Here is a 27,484-nt window from a genome sequence, read left to right on the forward strand (position 1 = left end):
TTTCCCGAACATCCTAGTACTTAGCAACAAGGCTTCTTCTTGTATCAAATAGTACATGTCGATTTTATCTCAGTTTAAAAATATGTGATATCATTTTTGCACCAACTCCGAACTTTAAAGTGGAGTAAAAACGAAGAAAATGTAACAGATACTCCTTTAAAACCAGTAAGAAAAGAATCACAGTCGGGCGGAGCTGCTATATCCAAATCTCCACCGATTTCAATATAATTTGGGACATTTATTTCATGACCAAATTCTGTCACACATTCCAAATTTCATTAAAATGGACAGATATATCGAGTTTTGTGCATCAAATTCCCGAAGTCGGCCAAAAATATCGAGCCCTTCCCGCGAAAAAGGTGCAAGCGACAAAAAGCTAATTTTACAGTAGACGGTTTTTATTGAATAACTTTTGATATAACCAAAATTGTTTATTCAAATTTGGTATAGTTCTGTTATTAAATCCTATTTACTGAAGAAATAAAAAAAATGGAATATCTTCAATATAACGGTAGTTTGTGTCGCTTACATATTTTTCGCTGTCACGCAATCAGGCTTTCACTTTGAGAAGTGGCGGTTACATCAAAAAAAATTATTTGAAACAAATCATTTTTAGAGTAATTCTTATCTACAATTTAAAAACAAAGCACACTAATTTTATAGCAAGTATAACATAATTTTATAGCAAAATAATATGTTTTGGTCCAAACATATATATTTTTGTAACATTTTGTAACATATCTCAATTTTATTTGTTCGGGTACCAACATATTTTTTATGTTAGAACATATTTTTTATGGGTGGAGAGAGGATTTTGTCGAAGAGAGTAACAACAGGGCTCTCGTGGCTGCGGAATGTAGTTTTATAATAAAAAGCTGTGGGTATGGAATAATAAAAGACGCAGAAGCGAAGACGGGAGGGTAAAAAAGTTTGTTTTTGCTTTGGTGGTGTGAATGCCACGTGACGTAGGGAACGGTCCTGACCGGTTTTAAAATGGCAAAGCAGAGGATTTATCTTGGTCCCTCTTTCATCTCAAGTGGACACTGACCTCCCGTGGTGTCACCTGGGGAACTGTTTTTAACACCCGTTAAAGGTAGTGAGCTAACATGTGCCACGCGTTCTCCCATAAGAACGTTAAGAACTTGGGTTTGGGCGTCGGGTTAGTAACCCTCCCCTAGAAAAAAAGCCTACTATGAAACAACGAATGAAGAGAAAAACAAACCCCTCTAAAGTTGACGAACCCCGCAAACGTTTCAAAGCCCATGATCTGCGAATCTGCACCTGAAATGTTCGCACTCTTTATAGAGAAGGTGCAGTCTTCGCATTGGCAGACGTACTTGAAAAGTTCAAGGCCGATATTACTGCCATACAGGAAATACGATGGATTGGGAAAGGCGTCACAACAACACCTGAATATGACGCACTGTATTATAGCTTCCATGACGTAAAGCATGAGTTTGGGTGCGGGTTTGTAGTTAGTCGGAGACTAAAATATCTGGTATCCAGCTTCACCCCAGTGAATGAATGACTTGCTGCTATTCTATTAAAAGCAAAATTCTTCAACATCAGCTATATTTGCGCGCATACTCCCACTGAAGACAAGGACGAACAGACCAAAGATATATTTTACGAGCGCTTAGAAGAAACTTATGACCGTTGCCCAGCCCATGACATTAAAATTATACTAGGCGATTTTAATGTCAAAGTTGGACAGGAGAATATCTTTGGCCCAACAGTCGGGAAATTCAGTCTCCACAGTGAAACATCTGACAATGGTATGAGGCCGATAGACTTTGCAGCTGTAAAAAAAATAGTAGTTAGCAGTAGCAGATTTAATCATCTCGATATTCATAAGGGCACCTGGCTGTCTCCAGATCAGAAAACAAGAAATCAAATTGATCATGTTGTGATAGATGGAAGACATTCATCGAGCGTGTTGAATGTACGATCGTTCCGAGGCGCAAACATTGATTCGGACCACTACCTTGTTGCAGCAAAGGTACGCACCCGCTTAAACGTAGCAAACAAAGCACGAACAGACACAACACGAACGTTAGACATCGGTAAGCTGCAATCAAAACAGATAGCCACAGCATATTCCACTCAAGTAGCCCAATTGCTTACTCAAAGCACTCCTCATCCCGATAACATATCAGCGCAATGGCAAAGCATTGCCCACACCATGCAAACAGCCGCAAAATCCATACTTGGATACCAGAGGTCTCCAAGGAATCCATGGTATGATCGGGAGTGTCGTGCTGCCACCGAAGAGAAAAATGCGGCATGTAGGGCTACTTTACAATCCGTAGGAACGCCTAGCGCACGAGAGAGATACAGGGAGAAAAGGAGAGAGGAGAAACGTCTTTTCCGCAGGAAAAAGAGAGAGATGGAAAAGCGGGAGTGTGAAAAATCGAGATGTACAGGAGCCAGAATGAAGTCCGAAAATTCTACCAAAGAGTCATGCATCAAACTGAAGGCTTTGGTACAGGCACATCCTCCTGTAGAGACCAGCAAGGTAATCTGGTAACAGAAACAGATAGCTTGCTCAGGATTTGGAAGGAACATTTCTCCAATCTGCTGGTATCCAATAGTAGCGAAGACGATGATACCACAGATCCAATCCCAGAAGATGATACAGAATGTATACCACCCGGCCAAGACAAACCAAACAGCAATGAACCGGCTGAAGAATAATAAAGCTAAAAGGAGCCGAGCTGTTTAAAACCGGAGGCGACGCGCTGATAAGGTATATGCATCAGCTAGTTAGCACCATCTGGCAGGAAGAACACGTACCCGCCGATTGGAACCTGAGCATCCTGTGTCCAGTCCACAAGAAAGGAGATAAGACTGTATGCTCCAACTATAGGGGCATAAGTCTTCTCCCTATTGCCTATAAGATAGGGTCAGGAATATTGTGCGAACGACTAAAGCCAATGGTCAACGAAATAATTGGACCATACCAATGAGGCTTTAGACCTGGCAAGTCCACCATTGACCAGATATTTACCCTGCGGAAAATCCTTGAGAAGACCCAAGAGATGCAGATCGACACATATCACCTTTTTGTCGATTATAAAGCAGCTTTCGACGGTCCGCTCCGATCAAAGGTATTCCATGCAACGTCTGAATTTGGTATCCCCGCAAAGCTCATCCGGCTTTGTAAGATGACTTTAACTGACAGTTAAAATTGGAAAGAACCTCTCCGAAAAGTTTAGTACCAAAAGAGGTTTCAGACAAGTAGACAGCCTTTCGTGTGACCTATTCAACATTTGCTGGAAAAGGTAATACGAGATGCAAATGTCAAAAGAAATGGCACAAGGACGATCAGTAAAGGAAGTAACTGATACCTTTAGGAAGGTCGAAGGAGAATCTGCGAAAGTGGATCTGGCGGTAAACGGCGAAAAGACCAAATTGATGGTGTCGACGCCCAAAGCGTCCATAGTGCTCGGACCAACCGTGGAAGTTGGTACCTATAATTTTGAGGTAGTTAAAGACTTCGTTTACGTCGGCACTGCTATAAACACAACAAACAACATCAGTTTGGAAATAATAAGAAGAATTGTATTGGCCAACAGATACTACTATGGTTTAAGTAAGCAATTTAAAAACAAAGCCACATCTCGTCAAACAAAAATAACACTATACAAAACGTTGATACTACCCGTGCTAATTTATGGCTCCGAAGCATGCGTACTTGCGCAAGCAGATAAGGCAGTGCTTGGTGTGTTTGAGAGGAAAATTCTTCGAAAGATCTACGGGCGGATTTCCGTTGACGGCTATACAAAGACATGAATATAGTTACACGTATCGAGATGCAACGATTGCGTTGGCTAGGCCATATCATAAGAATGAACGATGATGAACCCTCTAAAAAGGCGTATGAATACACGCCACATGGCGGTGCACGCAGAATCGGGAGGCCTAAGCTTCGATGGAGCATACAAGTGGATGAAGAAATGAAAAGGTGCGGTATTCCAAAAAGCGAAGCGAAAAACAGAGAGGATTGGAGATCTTTTCTTAGTTCGGTATATGGAACAAATGTTCTGTAATGGGCCAGCTAAGTATGTATGTAAGTAAGTAAGTAAGTAAGTAATGTCTAATGTCCTTGATTACAAGTCTAAAGGTGAAATGCAACAGACCCACATTCTGATTTTAGATCCCTACTGATTTTGCCACTACAATCGCAAAAAGAAATCTAATATACCCTACGCTATAGAGGTGTAAGGTATACAAATCCATGCTTCAGGCGATAACCACCCAATAGTATGGAAAACCAATAACTCCATATTATATCGAAACAAAGGCTGTTTGTTTTACCTGTACAAAGCTTGATTTAATCATTGCCCACCATATAACTAAACTTCTTAACTTGCACAGTGTACAGGAATTTGAATTTTATAAGCAAAGGGTCCATCTAACGAATCTCCTAATCTAACACTGTTTTATCACTTTACTTTCTTTCATCTTCCCCTTCCTTAATTAATTCTAAAAACACTAGAATTATTCAAAGTCTTCGTTCTTTTCCTTTTCATTGTTGCTTATGTAATCATCATAGATTTTAATTTGCTGCTATAAATAAATTTCTATTATTTAACGAAAACTGTCAGACTGGCATCATTCCCCTCAGACATAGCCATGGCAACATGTTTGTCCTTTTGATGATGAAGAATGTGCGTGGTGTAGAGGAATAGTGGATTCTATGCTGATCTTTTGTTAATGCCAACGAGTTATACTCACTACATCCCAGATTATTTGCCGCAATATACTCTCGTGCCATTGTTAGTTTGAGCATCGATGATTGTGCTGTCGCTGCCGGAAGATGTTAGGGTACATTGTCTATGTGTCTATGTGTGTGTGTGTCTTAACACTATGTCACACTGCCATACAACATTCACTGATTTATTTAGTTTCCTCTATTTTCCGTCACACTCTTCATTCATTCAGCCTTTTAAACAATTTCATCTCATCTGTCCTACACTAAAATTCACCAACACAATGGAATTTTTGTTATACAATGACTTTTAGTAGTGTGTAAGTATGTGTTAAGCCTTTTATGGTTTGATTTTTATTTGCAGCGACAAAAAAAATCAGACTCCCTTACCCACTACCCACTTAGGCAGTGATTTTCTATAGAACATCGACGGAGAGCGGTACACAGACGGACATGAAGAGTGGTGCACAAGGGGACTAAAAGGAAATTACTAAAATCATGTCGCCATTTTTATTATCATTTCTTGTTTGGTTAGATGGTCCACCAGGGTGTTGGTCGGATGCTTGGTTTGCTGGTTGGATGCTCGCTTGTTTGATGATTCCTTGTCTCTGTTCTCACAGGATTTAAGGAAACGGAAGTGTTTTTGTATTCTTGTTGTTGATATGTGCTGTTATTGTTGGCACAGACAACATGCCTAAGCTCTTGTGCTGAGATTGAAATTTATAATGGCCGATATGTAGTTTTGCTTGGTTAATTTGTTCAACAACATTTTGGCATTTAGAACATGATACGTTTTAGTTTTCAAGTTTTTTTCTTTATTCCCTTATTCTTTTCATTTAGAAGGATACATCTTTACATCATGTATAAAAATACTTGTTGTTTGTGTCAAAGAGTAATAAAGAAAGAAAAATAAAAATTGTTTTTGTTATATTTTATTATATGGGTTTTTATAGATTTTGCAAAACTATTTTATGGATGTCTATGGAATATTTTATGTCAATCAAAATATATTTTTTGGAAAAACATATTTGCAACAAAATTATTCGAAAGTGAAATGAAGGTTATTGAGTGCTTTAATTTCAACACAATTACATTTGCTGCATAGCCTTAAGATCAATTTGAATAAAATACCTCTCTGCAATTTTCATTTAAAAAACATTTTGATTATATACATAAATAAATAAAAAATATCCATTACACATATTACTTTTATTTATTTCCAAATTTTGTTTATTAAAAGTTGTTTTCTAATATGCATCAATACTTTTTGTTTGCATCAATTCCAGCTATTTTTTAATATCCATATTCAAATGCAGATACTAAAATTTTATTACTGTCGTCAATAGTTGTTGATATCACTTTGAATATTTGTTTCACACATCAGTGTTTTGTTGTTTGGTCTGCAGTATTCACCATTAAATGTGAATAGCATTCATCAAAGCAATTTTTTTATGGATTTTTAATGACATTTTCTAAAACAAATAGAAAATTAAATGCATATTTCCATATTCGCTTGTTATTCTGAAATATTGTACAACACTCGAATGAATTGTTGATTTGCATTTTATGTAAATATTAATTTGAAAAAAATGGAGAAAAAAATTAAAACAAAAATCCACATAAATAAAAAATAAAAAAATACATTTGTATTTTTAGTGATAGTAAAAAAACAGATTTTACAGTGATTTCGAAAAGAAATGGGTTTGGGATTACACAATTATTGGAAAATCCATAACAATGCTTCACAACGACCAATTTAGAGCAAAATAAGAGGGAAAAATCGACATTGTTCTAATGACGACCTCTATTTTTCGCTACTCTGTCATAATCTGCATACTAAAGCTGGGTATAAAGTATTTGAATTTCTTGTCGCTTAGTCAGAGTCGAACGGTTTTTGTGGTAAACAAAGTGGACTTCTCAAATAAGTTCTATGAGGATCAATTTTGGCCGCGCTTAAGCCCATCGTTCGTCTGCCCATTTACACAAAGCCACCCGCCTCATTGATCGGATCTTCACAACATTTTTGGTGGAAGTCCCAGAGGGAAACAAGCTTCTTCATTAAACAATATAAATAAGCACAAAACAAGCGTTTGTTATACCCTTTGCCGTTAGGCTAACGAGGGTATATACATTTTGATACGATAACAAGTGTAGCGCATCGATATAATGGTTTTAGATCCCAAGTATGTTTGGACAAAATCCGTTTCTGGAAATTTGAAGTCGATTTAGCTCTATCTGTCCGTCTGTCTACTGCGCATGATAACTCGCGAACGGATCAACTTATTTTTATACCCTCAGCCTTTAGGCTAAAGAGGGTATTTACACTTTGATAGGACCAAAAATGTGCCTCATCGAAATAATGGTTTTAGACCCCAAGTATGTTTGTACGATATACGTTTCAGACAATTTTGAGTAGATCTAGCAATGTCCGTCCGTCTGTCTGTCTGTTTGTCCGTCTGGCGGGCTGGTGCGCACGATAACTCTCGAACGGATCAATCGATTCGGTTCAAATTTTGGGTATCGAAATATTTTGTCCAGATTCGATTTAAGTTCGAAGATGGGCCATATAGGTCCACTCCTTCAGGTACCTCCCCCACAAATGTTCAAAAATTGTCGCAAAACTTGTGCGCACGATAACTCTTGTAGGGAATAACCGATTTGGTCCATACTTTGAACATCGTGTAATTTTCACCAAACTAAGATGAGGTTCGAATATGGACTCAATCGGTCCACTCCTTCGGGTACCTCCCACACAAAATTTTGGAAAAGTTCAGTTTAGGACCTGCTCTCGAATCGCCTTGGTTTTTGTTGTAACATCTTGTATTCACTGTCCCCTATACGAAGGTACAAGTTTCCTCAGGGGCAAGTCCATACTTCCTGAAAAAATAGCCTGAATGTTGAAAAACAAACCCTATGACACCATGTTTATGGGTGGAAGCGCGAGATAATTCTCGAACGGAAATGCCGATTCCGACCAAAATTTGGCCTTCGTAATATTGTTTCCAAACTTAGTTTAAGTTCGTAGATAAGCCATATCGGTCCACTCCTTCAGGTACCTACCCCACAAAAGTTCAAAAATATTCGGAAAAATTGTGCGCACGATAACTGTTGATGGGAGTGACCGATTTGGTCCATACTTTACACATTCTCATAATATCTACCAGATATAGATCAGGTTAGAATATGGACTATATTTGTCCACTCCATCCCGTACCTCCCACACAAAATTTTGGATAAGTTCACTTTAAGACCTGCTATTGAATCACTTTGATTTTTTTGAAGCAACTTACATTCGCTGCCTCAATTACGATGGTAAAAATTGTTTCAGGGGCAAGTCCATACTTCTTGAGAAAACAGCCCGAAGGGTGTAAAAAACCCCCTATGGCAACCCCATGGTCTATGTCGGTCCATTCTTTTAAGTACCTTTTCCGCAACATTTTTGAACTTTAATCCTAATCAACTATTTTGTCGGTTCATACGACCAAAATTTTGAAACCCCCTAAATACATAAGTTTTTTGTAAAAAAAAGTGTTTCAATTTGCACAGGTTGAGGGTATATCTCTGTCGGCAAAGCCGACTGATACTTTTTTACTTGTTCTTCCACACATAGATTAGTTTGATATGTGGAATAAGTAGGTCCGCTCCTGTGGGTATCTTCTTCACAAAATGTCTATCATTTTTGTAAAAGTACAGCTTAAGCACATCGGCCTGTCCTTGCGGGCTTTTCTTCTACGGTACAATTTGTTTGGAAGCAAGTAATTACTTTTTGAGATAATGGCTCAAAATCTCCAAAGACCCTACCGGCATCTAATATAATTACACGTAACTAACGAATTGAGTATCCAATTCGGATAAAACTTTTGGTTACCTCTATCTCAAAAGTTAAGTGCTATTTACCGGAGGTACACAGAGGGGAAAAAGTCGATTCAAAATCAACACCGTATGGTGTCAACATGCGCACAGTCGTGCTCAATTTTTTTCGACCACGACTGTTGTCATTTTTCTGAATCTGAAAACTAATGGGATCAATATGAACACATGCGTGCTCAATTTTTAATATTTCGACCACAAACGTGCTCACTTTGACCACAAGTGGTGTTGATGCACTATCGACAACGGATGTGGTCAGTTTGACCACGTATGGTATAACGGTACCACCTGATTTAAATTATTTTCAGGATTTTAGCTACATTTCTTGACCGAACTAGCTGAAGTCTGTCAGGCTGGCTGGTGCGCATGATAACTCTCGAACACATAAACCGATTTGGTCCAAAATTTGGCTTTGGCAATATTGTGCCTCATCGAAAAAATGGTTTTAGACCCCAAGTTTGTTTGGACGAAATGTGTTTCAGACAATTTGGAGTCGATTTAGCAGTGTCCGTTCGTCTGTCTCTCAGGCTGGCTGGTGCGCACGATAACTCTCGAACACATAAACCGATTTAGTCAAAAATTTGGCTTTGGCAATATTTTGTCCATACTTAGTTTAAGTTCGAAGATGGGTTATTTCGGTCCAATCCTTCCGTTACCTCCCCCACAAAAGTTCGGAAATGTTCGGAAAATTTGTGCGCACGATAACTCTTGAAGGAAGTAACCGATTTGGTCCATACTTTGCACATCGTGAAATTTCTACCAGACTTAGATGAGGTTCCAATATGGGCGCAATCAGTCCACTCCTTCGGGTATTTCCCACACAAAATTTCGGAAAAGTTCAGTTAAGGACCTGTTAGGAATCGCTTTGATTTTTGTTGTAGCAGCTTGCAGTCACTGCCCCCCCCCCCCCATATCGCGGTATAAGCTTCATCAGGGGTAGGTCCATACTTTTTGAGAAAATAGCCTGAAAGGTACAAAAAAGCCCTAGTACACCAGGTGTAGTGGTTGGAGCGCAAGATAACTCTCGAACGGATCTGCCGATTCAATCCACAATTTGGTCTTATTTTGTGCAAACTTAGTTTAAGTCCGAAGATAAGCCATATCGGTCCACTTAATCAGGTACCTCCCTCAAATTTTCGGAAAATTTGAACGCACGATAACTCTTGAAGGGAGTAACCGATTTGGTAATACTTTACACATCCTTAAATATCTACCAGATATAGATCAGGTTCGAATATGGACTAAATTTTTCCACTCCTTCGCGTACCTCCCACACAAAATTTCGGATAAATTCACTTTAAGACCTGCTCTCCAGTCACTTTGAATTTTCAGGGATAAATCTATACTTCTTGAGAAAACAGCCCAAAAGTTGTAAAAAACCCCTATTGCACCATATGTAGTGGCTGGAGGGCTCGAACCGAATATATTACCGAATATAGCTATAATATGTTTTTCGCAGGCTAGTATGATAAAAAAGCCGTAACTATCGATATCCCCACAAATTTTTGAGCTTTAATCCTATCCATACTTTTGTCGGTGCCTACGGCCAACATTTTGAAAACCCCTCTAAATACATAGGTTTTTTTTATTTTTTCAAAAAAAGTATTTTAATCCACACGGGCTGAGGGTATAGCTCCGTCGGCAAAGTCGACTGATATTTTTTTACTTGTTTGGAATAACTCGGATATAATGGTACACCCGGTTTTCAGTATATCCACGATTTTAGTTAAAATTTTTAAGCGAACTAGTTGTAATTGGTCACTTGAGGTTTCCAGTGGTCACGAAACTATTCCACCAACATAGATCCATGTTTTGGTACATGCCCGGTATAACGGTACCCCCGATTTTCGGAATTTTGAGAATTTTAGCAACAATTTTAAACCAAACTACCTGTACTTTACAGTTGAGCTTGTCAGCCGTCACGAAACATTTCCACCAACATTGTTCTATATTTGGCATTTGAGGTTCTCAGTGGTCCCGCAACACCTCCAACAAAAATCGCCCACATAGGTCCATGTTTTGGTAACAGATTGAAGAAAATTTTAAATCCATTTTGACCTAATTTAGGTATTTGGGGTATCCGGGATCGAACCAATTATTCCATTTCTGTTCAGAATATTTCTTGGTGGAGGGTATAAGAAGTTCGACCCGGCTTGAACTTAATGTTTTTTAGTTGTTTTAAGTGCTGCTCTTGTGTCAGTCAATGTTATCCTGCGTACTCGCATACATTTTGCAGGAATGCCATGTCTTGATATAGCCCCCATATTAAGATATCTCCCGATTTTCGGTATTTTGAAGGTTTTAGCCGCATTTTCACACCGAAATGGTTAAAATTTGGTATTTAGTCTTCGTTGGGGGTATAAAACTTTACCACAGAAATTTGTAAGTATAGGTCCACGCCTTCATATAGCCCCCATAGAACGGATCCTCCCGATTTTCGGTAATTTGAAGGATGTGGCCACATTAATCCACCGAAATGGCTGAAATTTGGTATTTGGTCTTCATTTGGGGTATTAAAGGTTCCATATGAAATTTGTTGGTATAGGACTTTTTATAGCCCTCATAGAACTTACCTCCCGAAGTTCTGTCTTTTGATAGTTGTGGCCTCAATATTCCTTAGAAATGGCTGATATTTGGTATTTAGTCTTCGTTGGGGATATAAAACTTTCCCCCAGAAACTTATCAGTACAGGTCCACGCCTTAGTATAGCCCCCATAGAATGGTACCTCCTAATTTTCGGTATTTAAAGGTTGTGACGTCAATATCCCATCGAAATTGCTGAAATTTAATAGTTAGTCTTCGTTAAGAATATACAACTTTCCGCCGGAAATTTGTCGGTATAGGTCCCCGCCCTCATATAGTCCCAATAGAACGATATTTTTGGTACTCACTTCAATACAGTTCGTGGTGGAGGGTATAAAAAGTTCGGACTGGTCGAACTCAACGCTTTTCTTCCTTGTTTAAAAAAACTTCCAGTTATTTGGAAAGAGTAAATTTAGTTTTTTTTTTTTTTGGCGAAATGATCCTTGATCCTTGAAGAGCTTATGTTATTGTCGGTTCAGTTCCAACTATAGCTCTTATTTACCTCGTCATATGTGGACTTATGTGTGGCAACAAGAGCATTAAAAGTTACTAAAAAAACTTCTGCGAAGTGTTGTTTTGTGGCACTATTTGCATTTTTGTAATGAAATATTATCCCTTTATAATATAAAATTTGGTATTCGAACTTGCTTTAGGTAGAGTTAGCATAGTTATGTAACCCAGAAAAAAAGGAAAATTCATTACAAATCTCCTTACTAACCCATTCTTTGGACAAGGTCATGTCGCGAGAAATAGGTAGTTTATTTTTGCCATTAAAATAAATAGTTAAATACTTGCTACCTTTCGTAGCCAAAGATTAACTTGTTGATTTAGTGGCCAAAAAAACAACTACTAATTTCTCACGACATGTTAAAATAATGGGTTAGTAAAGAGATTTTTAATGAACTTTTGCTTTTTTTTCGTTTGCTGGATAAAAAGCTGTGAAAAATAACAAAGTCAACTTACCACCATTTATAATTATTTTGCTGATCTCAAATGGTTAAGAAAAATATTTTTTCCTTTATTGCCACTGTTATTTTTGTTAAATATAAAATATTTGTTTTGTGTTAATTTTGTATGTAGTTGTTTTTTGTTTTTATTATGTAAAAAATACAACTTTCTGTGTATTAATATTTTTTAGTAACCCTCTGTTCTTTGGCAATGAAAGAATGGGAATTCAATATCATTCATTGAATAATTTAGATCAAAGCTTTCAATGGCATGCATTTTAGCAATTAGATTTTCATCAGTGAATATTGATGGAAAATTAAGGGATTTATTCTTTGCTAACATACAACTGTTGGCAAATAACCATGGATTTGAAATGAAATTTCTGGGAAAAATAAAAAAAATAAAATTGCATTTGAAAGTTTTTAATTGCACTACAATAGATAAATAAATATATGAAGTGTTCTGCAAAAAATTGGGTATTTTTCTAGAATTCATGTGCTTCTATTTGTTTTATTCTAATAAATGAAAGTAGTCCACTTGATTATAAAATTAAGTACATTAACCAAAATGATTTAGTAAAACGATATGTCACATGTTTCGAAAGCAAGGTATGCCTTTCCGTCTACAATTAAAATTTTCCATAAACATACCACAATCGACTCGGAAAACTAACTCACACATCACTGTAAAAAACACATGACATGTGAAACATGAACATTTCGGTTACAGAGAAGCCACTCCACAATCTATATGTCTGATGAACTGCTACCAACAGCGAGACCAGTAGTGCTATTCTGTAACTCATTTTTTAGTTACCGATAAAAATCGGTAAAATTAAAAACCAAAATTATAGATGAAAACTAAAAATAAAAGTTGAAATCACTGTTTCTATTGGTAGAGCTTAGCGACTACTTTATTTTCGTCCCTAACTTACCGAAAAAATCTGTAATACTAAAAGTTATTGGCACTTAAAAATTTCCACTTACCGGCAATCATCGGTAATTCTGTCGTTAACTAGTTACAGAATCGCACTACAGGCGGTTATGTGGGTTTGAATCTTCGGCTTTCCTTTTTTACTTGCAAAAAATCTTCGATCATTAAGCTCGACTCCAGCGAGAAATTAATTAAAATTGATATTAAAATAAACTTCGCCCTAATAGGCAACATTTTTAAATAAAGAAAGTATTTGTTTGTGCTAAAAGCATAACAATGCTAATGACCCATATACATATGTATGCATGGGTGTCATTATAACATATTTCATTACATACCTAATCGTGCCGAAAATAGCTTTCAATAACAACCAAAATATGTATATCCTTCTACGAAAAAGCGATTTTCCTTAATGTTATCTAAAAAATGGCAATTCCTCTTTTGCTAACGAACAGGCGGCAGCACACTCCCTCATGGCATGGAATAAATAACGGTATAATCATAACATTAATTGGTTTCTATCATACTTCAGTCGTTCGTTCGCTGTTTCATTCGTTCATTCGTTCCTTCGACGTCATCGTATAACACTTTATTTAAATTGGAACACGTAACGCCATTAAAATACACTCAACATTCCACGCCTTGCTTTCTATGAAGGTCGACTTCATCTCCCTTAATTTTATTTGTCATCGACTGACTGTCTATTGGTGGTGCCACATCCTTCTCCATATGTCTCGGCAGAGGGAAGCCATAACCAGCCCTTACTAAATTTATGATTTATCAATGCAGTTTGGATTTATGGTTTTTTTTCGATACAATAGGGGAGGCGTTAAAATGAAAAAGCAGCTGGGTGGGGCGAAAGTGGGAAAGAATCTAATTTACGCACCAAGAAACAATTTAATCAGGCATTGTGACAGTGGTTTTGAAACAAGCATTTGTTGTGTTTAATGGCTAAAAAAGAACCCCCAAAAATTGTATGTAACTTACATCGAGAATTTTGAAAATGTCTTGGGATGACTGCATGATGTGGATGGCTATGTTTAAAAAAATTATTACTGATGTTTTAATTTATGAACTCAAAGGGCAATTTTTTAGGCCTCCTTTACCTTTACTACTCCTATAATAAACGTAAAGGATGCCTAAGAAAATTATCCTTAAACTTCATACATTGAAAGTAAAACATCACTAATAATTTCTTTAAACACAGTTCCAAACTCGTTCTGAAGCAACAGAAGAAAGTTAGTTGCGTGATTTTTGCTAATTTGTATTTGTTTCGATAAGAAACACGAACAAAATCCCTCCAAAGAAATGTTGTATCGTTGCCTTTCGATATGTATTTTTATTTCACTTGGTTAGTCGTTAACATTCGATGCGTGTGCTTGCGTCCTAAGAAATGCAAAAAATATTTCATTATTCTTTGTTGTTGTTGTTGGTTAAGCAGTTTATACTTAAACGGGGACGTGCTTAAATATTTTGATTACACGCTACTCAAATAGGCAAAACGATAACATATAAATTAATAGGTGGCGCTGCCAGTTAATCATAGGAAGCGTGTTGTTCCGTATAAACCATAATCAGGCATTTAAAGGAAGAAAAACATGAATGCGAACGCGCACATACACAAACTCGAAATCAAGCAAGTTATATTAATGTATACCAGAAAACATTTTCATTTGAATCGATTGTTTTATTTTACAGGTATAAGAAGTGTATGCATTCTTTGAGAATAATCTACGAAGCATTGGACATTTAATTATATTTTGTTCTTTCAGATCAAGGCAAAGCATGTTTCACGGGAAGACTTGTTAACTTCATAATGAATGAAGTGCAAATATTGATATTAAGATAAGTCTAAGTAGGAACCCTACAAGATCAAAACTTTGTTATAAAAGTCTTGACAAAATTGTACACTGGGTAACTCATGTTTTTCAAACAAACATGTCTTTATATTCTCTGGAGATACATATCAGATATTTTTGTTTGAGAATTTATATCAATACGCTGAGATTATCTTTCACTTTTCACAGAAGGTATTATTGTAAGTGAAGACAACTTATCTGGAATTTTGGTGTCTGGTGTCACTAATTTAAATACCGTCTGCATTACAGTCTGTCAGCACGTGCCATAAAGAGTGTTTTGTTTGAAAATTTCCTGGAAAAACAAATAGCGACAGTAAGTTGGCATATTGATGAAAACATTATTGAAAACCTGTGCAAAAATAGCGGTTCTCAAATGTTTGGGAATCGATGACAAATCGGTAAATTCAATTCAGTGAAAAACCATGTTTATACCCACTCATCACCGCACTTGGTACTTACAACAACACAATTGTCAGTCCTCACCCAACGAAAGCAAGAAAAAAGCGATAGCTGTGAAGCAAACATAACCTTCTTCCCTAACATATTAACAAACGAACAGGATAGTATAGATTTGGAAATAAAAAATAAAAAAATTATCATAACAAGGACTAAAGTATCAGTCAGCTGTACTGACGGAGATATACCCTCAGCCTCTGACCTAAAGAAAATTAGTAATTTTTAATTAATTTCTCGTTAGAGACGAGCTTACTGACCAAGTTGCTTTTTGAAAAAGGAAAGCCGAGGATACGAACCCACACAAACACCACTGTGTGACATGACATGTTTCGCCTTTGGTTTAGGAAGGCTCCTCAGACACATCGATTGTGGGGCGGCTTCGCTACATCTAACTTTTTTCTCTTTCAAATGCAATTGGTTGTCTGAGGAGCCTTCCGTAACCAAAGGCGAAACATGACATTAGAAGTTATCGGATCATTCGATGCTTTTAGAAATTAACAATAACCTGGTAAAACACCAACGCCTTCAAGCTTATTACAAAACAATATTGTAAACTATCCGAGGCCTGGCCTTCAAATAGGCATAAGAACAATTTGTTTGACAGTTAAAGCAAGAGGTGTCAGAAGGAGTTAAGGCCTCGACACATAAGAAGCATGGCATTCTTGCTTAAGTCAGATCTGGTAAATGACTAAAGACCAAGTTCGACCTAATTCAAATGTGATTCTGGAAACTTTTTATTAGGTCGAACTTGGTCTTTAGTCTTTATCATAGCAAGAATGCCATGCTTCTTATGTGTCGAGGCCTTAAGGGAACAAACCTCTACGTTTCAATTTTTAACAACAAACCGGAATTTGAAAGGGTTTTGGAAATAGGAAATATATATCATATCTTCCCTGGTATTAAGGTTATACCATTGCAATCAAGGTAACAAGTACAACCTGATGTAAAACAATCAAGACGATCCGAGAAGTGACCTTAAGTTGGTTTCAAGCGGAAACAGTTTTTAGCTTTGTGGGTAATCGCCCGAAGGAGTCGACCCTTATAGTCCATCTTCGAAATTGATATAGGGACTATTAATGGCCAATTTTTTGAAGGCTGTCCTGCAACAACCCTTAAACTGCGTTTATGCGAAAATTTGTGAACTTCTGAATAAATTTGAATTAAATATTATTAACCATATATGTATTTTCGCCCAAATTGATTACACTTTTCGAGAGTTATAGTGCGGATCGTGTTGTCGAGGTACAATTTCCTCGTATTTGAACATTTCAGCCATTTAAAACTTCACTGAAAGTGGTGTCTTCAGGGCTGCATTCAGACTTGACCATCGCTTAAGAAATTTTATCTCTTTTGTTGGAGTTTTGATTACGTTTCGCCACATTTGTCTTTGACCTTAAAATTTCAAATGTTATGCTACCATTCGAACAGCTAATACTCTTTAATGTCAATAAGGCCAAATTTAAAGTCAGCTAAATAACTAAAAAAATTACAAATATGCTGTAAATCATGAAACAAACGAAAAAGGACAAACGAAAGATGTAAAAACAACTTTGGTATGCAGTTTCACTCAGTGGGAGTACCAAGTGTCGGATATCCAGCATTGTATGCCCTCTTACACGTAAATTACACTCAATTGATTATGCTTAAGTTGTCTCTTCAGAAAATACATATACACCTAAGAGATATATAGATCCAGAAAGCAAATTATCCCACACACTATGTTCAACTTGCCCTATGTGATGTTCAAGTCTAGAACAAGACACGTCAAGTAAGCGAAGTTGTATTAGTGTTGGCTGAATGAATATGTATTGAGTAAATATATTACCGTACATTACTTTACATTTCACCCCTTTCATCTTTGTCGACATTGTCTGGTTTGTTTGTAGTTGTTTTCACACCACAGCATTTTGGTGTCAGACGACATGTCGTCTGTCTGTCTGTATGTTTGTCCGTCTGTGCGGTGAGATGAATTTGCCAACGTTGCATATATCATTGCATGTGCCACAAAACTATTGCAGCATCATATGAAAAAAAAAAAATGGATTATAACAACGTACGTACATATATATATGAACGTATATTTTTCCCCACACGATGTATGTATATAAGTACGTATGTGTTGACTTTAATAATACCGCTATTAAGTGTCGTAAGGGCACTTGCTTAAAATTTCTCTGTTGATGCATTGACTATGTCAAGAGTGCACAGCTTAAGTGGATCTTCAGATTTGCCACAAAATAAAATAAAGACACCAGGCGAGAAAAAAAAAACGAAAATCAATGAAACTTTTTGCCAAAAGGTTGGTGGAGCTTAAAACCAAGTGGAGCATTGAGCTTTTTTGCTTATCATCATGATTGACTACGTGTTTATAGGAAAGAGGATATAAACATAAGATACTCGTGGAAATTTAATTAATATATTTATTTTATGTAGGATCAAATATTAATTAAGGAAGATTATATAAACTAAGACATCATTGGATTAAAGCTTAATTGGAGTCTAAAATCATTGAAGGCAGAACAATATCTCAGAGATTATTTTGTGACTGTAATTATAACCTACATTTGCACTTCGGGGAAGCATAGATGACTAACAGCGAATAGAGCCAGTCTAGTAGATATTTTGGGGGACTGTCAATTAAGTCATCAGTCGCAGACAATTCAAGGTTTATTAGAGGTCATGGGTTAGGCATTGAACCAGTAACCCACCCATGAAAAAAGCAAGACGCGAATACTGACGATATCATTAAACGTTTTAATAACCACGATCTCCGAATCTGCACTTGGAATGTTCCACTTAGTCAATGAAATAATTGGACAAAATCAATGTAACTTTAATTTCGACCTGTCAAGTACTGGACTTTGTAAGATGACATTAACTGAAAGGCGGTTATCACATAACATACAAAAGAACTTCCCCGATTACCAATTAGGAGAGTGGTCTTGACACTGTAGGTCGATCCTAGGAACAGTAACCCTTACATTAATGAAAGTAGGCGATTGAATCTACTTAAATGCATCTGACGGTACTGCATGACCATGTTGATGGTATAAGCGCCCAATATGCATATTACAAAATGTACTCGGACCCAATTTTGAAAACCAAACGTTGTCCAAAGATGCTGAGAATGAACGAAAATAACTATACTAGGAAGCAGTTGAAATCAATTCTGCTGACAATATTCGCAAGGGGAGAATTCTTAACTTTTGAACACATTAAATACAGACTTCCGAATATCTTCAATGTAGAAGTGCTCATTTGTATGCCCTCCACCATAATATGGAGGGTATAATTAACTTTGTCATTCCGTTTGCAACACATCGAAATATTTTTCGGATATTCTTGACCAGCATAAAATTCAAAATCGATATAACCATGCCCATTTGTCCGTCCGTCTATCCGTTGAAATCAATATACAGCTTGCTATATTAAAGATAGAATTTTATAATTTGGTACTAATTCTAGAATGTTTGGTATTGAAAATTGGTCACATCGGCCCACGTTTTTATATAACCCCCATAGAAAGATACCTCCCGAATTTCGGTATTTCGAAGGTTTTAGCCACATTTTCTCACCGATTTGGCATTTAATCCTGTTTGCGGCTACCAAACTTTGGTCGTTATAGGCAAACGTTTTGATATGGCCTCCATAGAACTGTACCTCCCGATTTTGGGCATTTTGAAGGTTTTCAGCCACATTATCTCATCGAAATTTGAAATTTGGCATATAGCCCTATTTAAGGCTCCTAGAAATTTGTCGGTATAGAGACCCCCATAAGGGGTGAGTACATAAGCTGCCTTGCCTGCTTACCTTGCTTGCTTCTGATAAAAGAATAAAAAAGAAAAGGGCAATCCAGTTCGAAAATTGCTCGGCCTTCTTTATTCTTTCATTTTTATTATGTCAGCAATGAAGCAGGAAAGCAAGGCAATCAGGCAAGGCAGCTTATGTACGCAGGCCTATAGAACTGTACCTACCGATTTTCGGTATTATGTGAAAGTACCTCACGATTTTCGGTACCGCTCGATGTGAAGTCAGTTAAACAACTAGCCTACTAAAGTGACTGTAACTTGGTATTTTAGATTCACAATGGGTAGAAAAGCTCCACGAAGAAAATGATCAATATAGGTGCATATGAAGGATACTCCAGATTTTACGTATTTATACCCTCTGCATTTATGCTAACGAGGGTATATACACTTTCATACGGGCAGAATGTACCTCATCGAATAATGGTTTTAGACACCAAGTATGTTTGGACGAAATCTGTTTCAGACAATTTGGAGTCGATTTAGTCATGTCCGTCCCTCTGTCCGTCTGTTTGGCTGGCTGGAGCGCACGATAACTCTCGAACGGATCAACCGATTCGAGCCAAAATTTGGCTTTCGTAATATTTTGTCCAAGCTTAGTTTAAGTTCGAAGATGGGTTAAATCGGTCCACTCCTTCCGGTACTTCCCCCACAAAAGTTCGAAAATGTTCGGAAAATTTGTGCGAACGATAGCCCTCGAATGGAGTAACCGATTTGGTCCATACTTTGCACATCCTGAAATTTCCACTTAGATGAGGTTCCAATATGGACTCAATCGGTATACTTCTTCGGGTACCTCCCACACAAAATTTCGGAAAGTTCAGTTTAAGACCTGCTCTCAAATCGCTTTGATTTTTGTTGTAGCAACCATACGACGGAACAAGCTTCATCAGAGGAAAGTCCACAGTTCCTGAGAAAATAGCCTGAAAGGCGCAAAAAGCCCCTATGACACCGTGTGTAGTGGTTGGAGCGCAACGATCTCGAACGGATCTGCCGATTTGGTCCAAAATTTTCCCTTCGTAATATTTTGTCCAGACATAGTTAAGGTTCCAAGATAAGCCATATCGGCCCACTTCTTCAGGTACCACAAAAGTTCGAAAATGTTCGGAAAAATTTTGCGCATGATACCTCTTGATGGGAGTGACCGATTTGGTCCATACTTTACACATCCTAATATATCCACCAGATATGGGTCAGGTTCCAATATGGACTCTATCGATCCACTCCTTCGGGTACCTCCCACACAAAATTTTGGATAAATTCTTTTTAAGACCTGCTCTCGAATCACTTTGATTTTTGTTGAAGCAATCTGCATTTGCTGCCACAATTACGACAGTAAAATTTTTCAGGGGCAACTCTATACTTCTTGAGAAAACAGGCCGAAAGTTGTAAAAACCCCTATGGCACCACATGTGCAGTGGCTGGCGAGCTCGAACCGAATACTGCGTTCGTCCACACTTTGGATATCGTAATATTTATTCGAATATTAGATGAAATTCGAAGTTGGTGCCTATAGGTCCACTCCTTCCGGAACCTCCCCCACAAAAGTTCGAAATTATTCGCTAAAATGGTACGCGCGATATCTAATAGACGTAGCAACCGATTTGGTCCAAACTTTGGTTCTCTAAATTTTGTCGAAACTTAGTTTTTGTTCAAATTTGGGCCCTATCTGTCCAATTCTTGGGGTACCACCCACACAAATGTTCAACATTTTTGTGTGGTTAAGGGCTGTTCGAGGATCCTATCGACATTTTTACCAAAGGTTTTCCTAGTGGTCCTGTTTAAAGCGATATTATGTTTTTCGTAGGCTAGTATGGTAAAAAAGCGCTATCTATCGATATCCCCGCAAATTTTTGAACTTTAATCCTATCCATATTTTTGTCGATTCATACGCCCAAAATTTTGAAAACCATCCTAAATACATACGTTTTTTTTTTTTGAAAAAAATTATTTCAATCCACACAGGTTGATGGTATATCTCTGTCGGCCAAGCCGACTGATACTTTTTTACTTGTATAGGTTCTTATTTTGGTATATTCCCAATATGAAGGATATTCCAGATTTTACGTATTTTGAAGTCTGTACACTAGGGCGACCCAAGAAAAAGAAAACATTTTTTTTTTTTTTTTTGTGAAAAACACAGCCCCGAATTTTTCCCATTTGATCCGAAAACTTTATATATGACATTTTATGACGATCGGTTAACGTTAACCCTTACCAACTGAGGGATCTTTCTACAAAAAATGGGTATGGAACCAAAGGTCCAATCGATGGAAAAAACTTAACCAGTTCAGCTAAAAAAAACGATTTTTATAAAAATGTATAACAACCGGTTAACGTTAACACGTGCGTCGAATCGAATTTTCACGAAATAGCTCTACGTGCCATATTTATTTTTAAATCGACGAACAAATTTTACCAGTTCGTTGTTGTGGCTAATTTTTTTTTATGTTGTTCCATTGTTCATTTGGGCTATAAACAAAAAAAAAAATAAATAAATATCACGCCAGTACGATGTGCGGAATATTGTCCTGATAAAGAAAACGCTTGTTTTAGTTCGATTCGGTGAAAAAAGTTTTCGCACCGACTGCGATTACTAAAGCCCCTTTGATATTTTTTCTATTTAAAAATTTAAATTTGCTTTGATTGAATAAATATTTAAAGAAAGCAAATACGATTCTCACATGCAAAGTTATTGAAAACAGTCTGTAGCATTCGCGAATTCGCTGAAAATGACCACATATTCTCTTATCCGATAGGTACAATAAATATAAACATAACATTTGCGAGTTTATAAAGAAAACCAAAAAATTGCAATATTGTAGAAGGTGCAATAAATCCCCTGAAATATCGCGATTTGATAATAAATTGGTACAGAATGCTTTGATTTTATTTATTGATTTTATATTAGTTTAAAAGTATTAATAAGTTGTTACGAAAAGCGTATATGGCATTATAACAAATAAAATTAAATAATACATTAGTGAACTTCAATGGATTTGGTGCGGAAAATTTTTTCGCGATAGAGAAAAAAATGACACCGTATTTCATAGTTGTTTTTCATGCTCTATACGGCTATGCGATGGTATTTATGATATTTGCAAAAATTGAAAAAAAGTTATAACCCTATTATACATATTTTGCCAATATATGGTAATTTGGGCAGTAAAATATAGCTTATATTTAAATCTTATCGGATTTTCTGCAATTTGTGTGAGATTTATTTTTTAAGACACAACAATGAATTTGTAAAAATGTTTCATCAAATGTGGCCTGAAGAGCGGTTTCGTGAAAATTCGCTTTTGAAAACAAAGATTGTTCATGTTTTTCTTTTTTTTTTTGTATCAAACGGAAAATATTAGGGTAGGCCTTTCAAATTTGCTTTTTGTTTTTTTTTTATACACATAGGTCAACCTATTGTAAAATGCTCACGGTGCTCTTGAATCAAATTGAAATGGAATGTGCTTACACCTGGGAAGTTTTTACGGATTCTGAAACTACAAAGTTCATAGATGAGAAAAATCAAAAAACAAGAAAATATCGCTGTAGGGATTTTTAAATAAATTGCGGTCAAAATTCACATTTTTAGGTGTTCACGATTTTCCTTGGATACCGCAAGTCCAATCGAAATGGAGCTAAAGAAAATTTTGTAGCTGTGAAAATTCTCTACAGGATTGACGTTTATGATTTGTTCTCAGGCTGTACCATTTTTGAGATAAAGAACCTCAGTATACATTTTTAGGTTTTTTTGTTAGGGTTTCGCGATTTTGCTTGAATACGGCAAGTCTTATCGGCATGGGACCTGAGAAAATCTTATAGCTGTGAAAATTCTCTACAAGACTGTCTTATATAATTTTTCCTAGGTTCTACCATATTTTTAGATATATAAGTTTAAGTTGGGAATTCGCAGTCATGACATTGTTTTATAAGGAAACGATACAGAATTGAATTGAATTTGAATTGTCCCAATTTCAACTTCTATATCTCAAAAGTTGTAAAACCTACGAAAATATCATTAAGGTTAATCTTGTAGAGAATTTTGATAGCTACAACATTTTCTTTATTCCTATTTTAATGGGACTTGAGGTTTCCAAGCAAAATCGCAAAAACCCAAACAACCCCTAAAAATGTCAACTTGAATCGCGATTTATTTAAAAAGCGCTCCGCCGATTTTTTTTGTTGTTTGATTTTTCTCATCTATGAACATTGTAGTTTCAGAATCCGCAAAAACTTCCCAGGTGTAAGCACCTTCCATTTAAATTTGAATCAAGAGCACCGTGTGCTATTTTGGATTTTTCGATGTCTCAATGGTATTAAACCTTTTTTAAAAGAAAGCGATATTCTCCGGTTAGCGTGGCGGTAAAGCTCATAAACGATAGGAAACTAATTGTTCCATTTTACTTCAATATAACTCGCGGTGGAACTTAACGTTATTCTTACTTGTTAAATTAGATTTATACTGCGGATATACATATATGTGCATATGGCACAGTTAAAATTGCAACCAATTTTTATACTCATCGTAGTTTGCGAGCGTAAATAATAATAATTTTCAAGCTGGTCGATGGTGGTCCATTGACGAACGTTTTGCATAAACAAAAGTGACATAAAGCCAACATTATTTGCGTAAGATCCTTGAAAGTAAAACTCATTAAACAGTACTTACAGCAGTCCTTTAGAAATTACTTTCTCTGTAATCATTGTGTTAATAACTCACAGCTCCACTACACTACATAGCCCCATTGTGGCTGATGAGCAATTCATTCATCACCAACAGTTTGATGATGATGGACTACCACTGACTGACCGAACATAGCATGTGAAGTCATTTGCTCTTTTGACTGAAATGATGGAAATCGCTTTTACGATAATTTGTCGCCCATTGTCCAGACTTATTACATATTTTGCTTGAGATTTTATTGCCATCAATTCAGCCGTTCATATGAATTCATAAATAATTTTTTTCCCTCAGCTTCTACTTCTTCTTCTTCTTTCGTAACTACAATTTACCATTTATACAAAATTCTTTTTTACGATCAACAAAAACGATAAAAAAGAAATATTTAAAGAAAGGCAAAGTAGATGAGTAAAAACATTGAGCGATAATGAAAATAAGAAAAACTTATTTGTTTTTTTTCCTTTTTTATTTATTTCATATTTACAGTTATGAGAAGAAACATAAAAAGAAAATCGCATTGCTGGCCATTCATAAGATTAACAATGTCTCTTTTATATTTGTTTATTATTTACTCAGCGTTGCTGCTGTTATTGCTTTAAAGAAGTGGCTTTTACAACTGCCATCACACAATCAGCACCAACAACAAATACAAATACCAATGGCAAGTGTAAAAAAAACAGAAAAGAGTTAACATTTAACACAAACAACCATATAATCTGTAGTGGTGAAAGTTAATGTCAAAATGGCGCCTTGAAGGTTGGCCATTTACATAATTTTCCACATATGCTCTGCTGTATGAATAATGTCAACATAAATTTCCTGTAGCCTGACCGACTTCGGTTAATCTGTTTTATTTTCAGCGTTTTCTCAGTTTCGCCTTCCTTAATTCTTATACATATGTACATACGTATATTAATATTTTTAAGACTCTACATTTAATCATGTTTACTGTTATGCTACTCTCAATCCATTACTCATGTTTGCTATAATGTTTCTTCTTCTTTTTTTGTTTATCCTTTTTGTTGCAGAATCCTTGACAACATATTCAACGTCGTATACAGCACTGGAAACAACCACAGTGTCACCAACAAATCTTTTGCCATATTTTGATTTTGATGTGCCGCGAAATGTCACCGTGACAGTGGGTCAAACGGGTTTTCTGCACTGCCGTGTGGAGCGTTTGGGCGATAAGGATGTAAGTAAATTACAATTAGGTTATATACATAGGTATATCTTACACAAATAAACAAGGGCATTGAAATTAATAAAAAATTACTGGCAAATTTTAAATAAATCCCATGGAAAATGAAAAAATTAAAAATGAAAACTTGGAGAAAATATAAATAATTTTTTATATAGCTGTATATAATATTTATATACATATTTATTACCGAAAATTCATACTTGGAACATACATCATACATACATGCCGATCAATATCTTCGAATATTTTATAAAAAACATTATGATTGCATAAGTCTGGAGTATTCCAACATTATTATTATTACTTACTTACTTACCTACCTACTTACTTACCTACTTACTTACATAGCTGGCCCACTACAGAACATTTGTTCCATAGACCGAACTAAGAAAGGATCTCCAATTCTCTCTGCGGAATACCGCGCCTTGTCATCTCTTCATCCACTTGTTTGCGCCATCTATTCTTTGGCCTGCCAATTCTGCGTGCACCGCCATGTGGCTCGAATTTAAACGCCTTTTTTGCGGGTTCATCATCTCTCATTCTTATTATATGGCCTAGCCAACGCAATCGCTGCATCTCGATACGTTTAACAATATTGATGTCGTTTTATAGCAGATACAGCTCGTGGTTCATGCGACGTCGATATTCACCGTCAACGCAGATCGGTCCGTAGATCGTTCGAAGAATTTTCTCTCAAACACGCCAAATACTGCCTTATCTGCTTGCGCAAGTACCCAGGCTTCGGAACCATACATCAGCACGGCTAGTATAAGTGTTTTGTAAAGCGTTATTTTTGTTTGACGAGTTGTGGCTTTGTTTTTAAACTGCTTACTTAAGACAAAGCGGCATCTGTTGGCCAATACAATTCTCTTTTTATTTCAAAACTGATGTCGTTTGTTGTGTTTACGGCGGTGCCGAGGTATACGAAGTCTTTTACTACCTCAAAATTATAAGAACCAACTTCAACATTTGGACCGATCTCAACGGACGCATTGCGCGTCGACACCATCAGCGTGCTCTTCTCGCCGTTTACCGCCAGATCCACTTTAGCAGATTCTTGTTCAACCTTCATAAATGTATCGGTTACTTCTTTTACTGATCGTCCCATGATGTCTATATAATCAGCATAAGCTAATGGTGTAGATTGTGCCCACTTCTTTTGACGTTTGCCACTCGTATGACCTTTTCTAGCAGGATGTTGAAAATATCACACGAAAGGCTGTCTCCTTGCCTGAAACCTCTTTTGGTACAAAACTCTTAGGAGAGGTTCTTTCCTATTTTAACTGAAGATCTTGTGTCAGTTAGAGCTATTTTACAAAGCCGAATGAGCGTTGCGAGGATACCAAATTCAGACATTCCTTGGAATACTTTTGAACGTAGTAGGCTGTCGAAGGCTGCTTTATAATCGACAAAAAGGTGGTAGGTGTCGATCTGCGTCTCTTGGGTCTTCTCCAGGATTTGCCGCAGGGTAAATATCTGGTCAATAATGGACTTGCCAGGTCTAAAGACGCATTGGTATCTTCCAATTATTTCGTTGACCATGGGCTTTAGTCGTTCGCACAATATCCCTGACATTATCTTGTAGGCGATAGGGAGAAGACTTATGCCCCTATAGTTGGAGCATAAAGTCTCATCTCCTTTCTTATGGACGGGACACAGGATGCTCACGTTCCAATCGTCGGGTACGCGTTCTTCCTGCCAGATGGAGCTAACTAGTTGATGCATACACCTTATCAGCGTGTCGCCTCCGGTGTTAAACAGCTCGGCTGGTAGGCCATCAGCTCCTGCTGCCTTATTATTCTTCAGCCGGTTTATTGCTGTCTTTACCTCATCTTGGCCGGGTGGTATACATTCAATACCATCTTCTGGGATTGGATCTGTGGTATCTTCGTCGACTTCGCTACTATTGGATACCAACAGTTTGGAAAAATGGTCTTTCCATATTCTTAGCATACTATATGTATTAGTTATCAGATTACCTTGCTGGTCTCTACAGGAGGATGTGCCTGTACCAAAGCCATCAGTTTGATGTTTCACTCTTTGGTAGAATTTTCGGGCTTCATTCTGTCTCCTGTACATCTAGATTTGTTCACACTCCCGCTTTTCCATCTCTCTCCTTTTTCCTGCTTCTCCTCTCCTTTTCTCCCGATACCTCTCTCGTGCGTTACGCGTTGCTACTGATTGTAGAGTAGCCCTGTATGTCGCATTTTTCTCTTCGGTAGTAGCACGACACTCCTGGTCATACCATGGATTCCTTGGTATCCAAGTATGGATTTTGCGGCTGTTGGCATGGATTGGGCAATATTTTGCCATTGTGCTGATATGTTATCGGGACGAGGAGTGCCCTGATTAAGCAATTAAGTCAGTTGAGTGGAATATGCTGTGGCTATCTGTTGTGATTGCAGCTTACCGATGTCCAACTTCCGTGTTGTGTCT

The 27,484-nt window shown here is 36.9% G+C and overlaps 1 protein-coding gene across 2 annotated transcripts in view; it reads left to right on the forward strand.

Annotated features, from left to right (window-relative positions):
* The window catches only part of dpr1 (defective proboscis extension response 1), a 541,854-nt gene that overhangs the window by 322,478 nt on the left and 191,892 nt on the right, over positions 1-27,484 (forward strand). For both annotated transcript variants that reach the window (XM_073988758.1, XM_073988757.1), the window contains exon 3: positions 24,873-25,039. In XM_073988758.1, the coding sequence (XP_073844859.1) occupies positions 24,873-25,039 (167 nt within the window). The remainder of the gene's footprint in view (positions 1-24,872; positions 25,040-27,484) is intronic.

The sequence above is a fragment of the Musca autumnalis genome, unplaced genomic scaffold (assembly GCF_047663935.1).
Source record: "Musca autumnalis isolate F117 unplaced genomic scaffold, ASM4766393v1 scaffold_5, whole genome shotgun sequence".
Lineage (NCBI taxonomy): Eukaryota > Metazoa > Arthropoda > Insecta > Diptera > Muscidae > Musca > Musca autumnalis.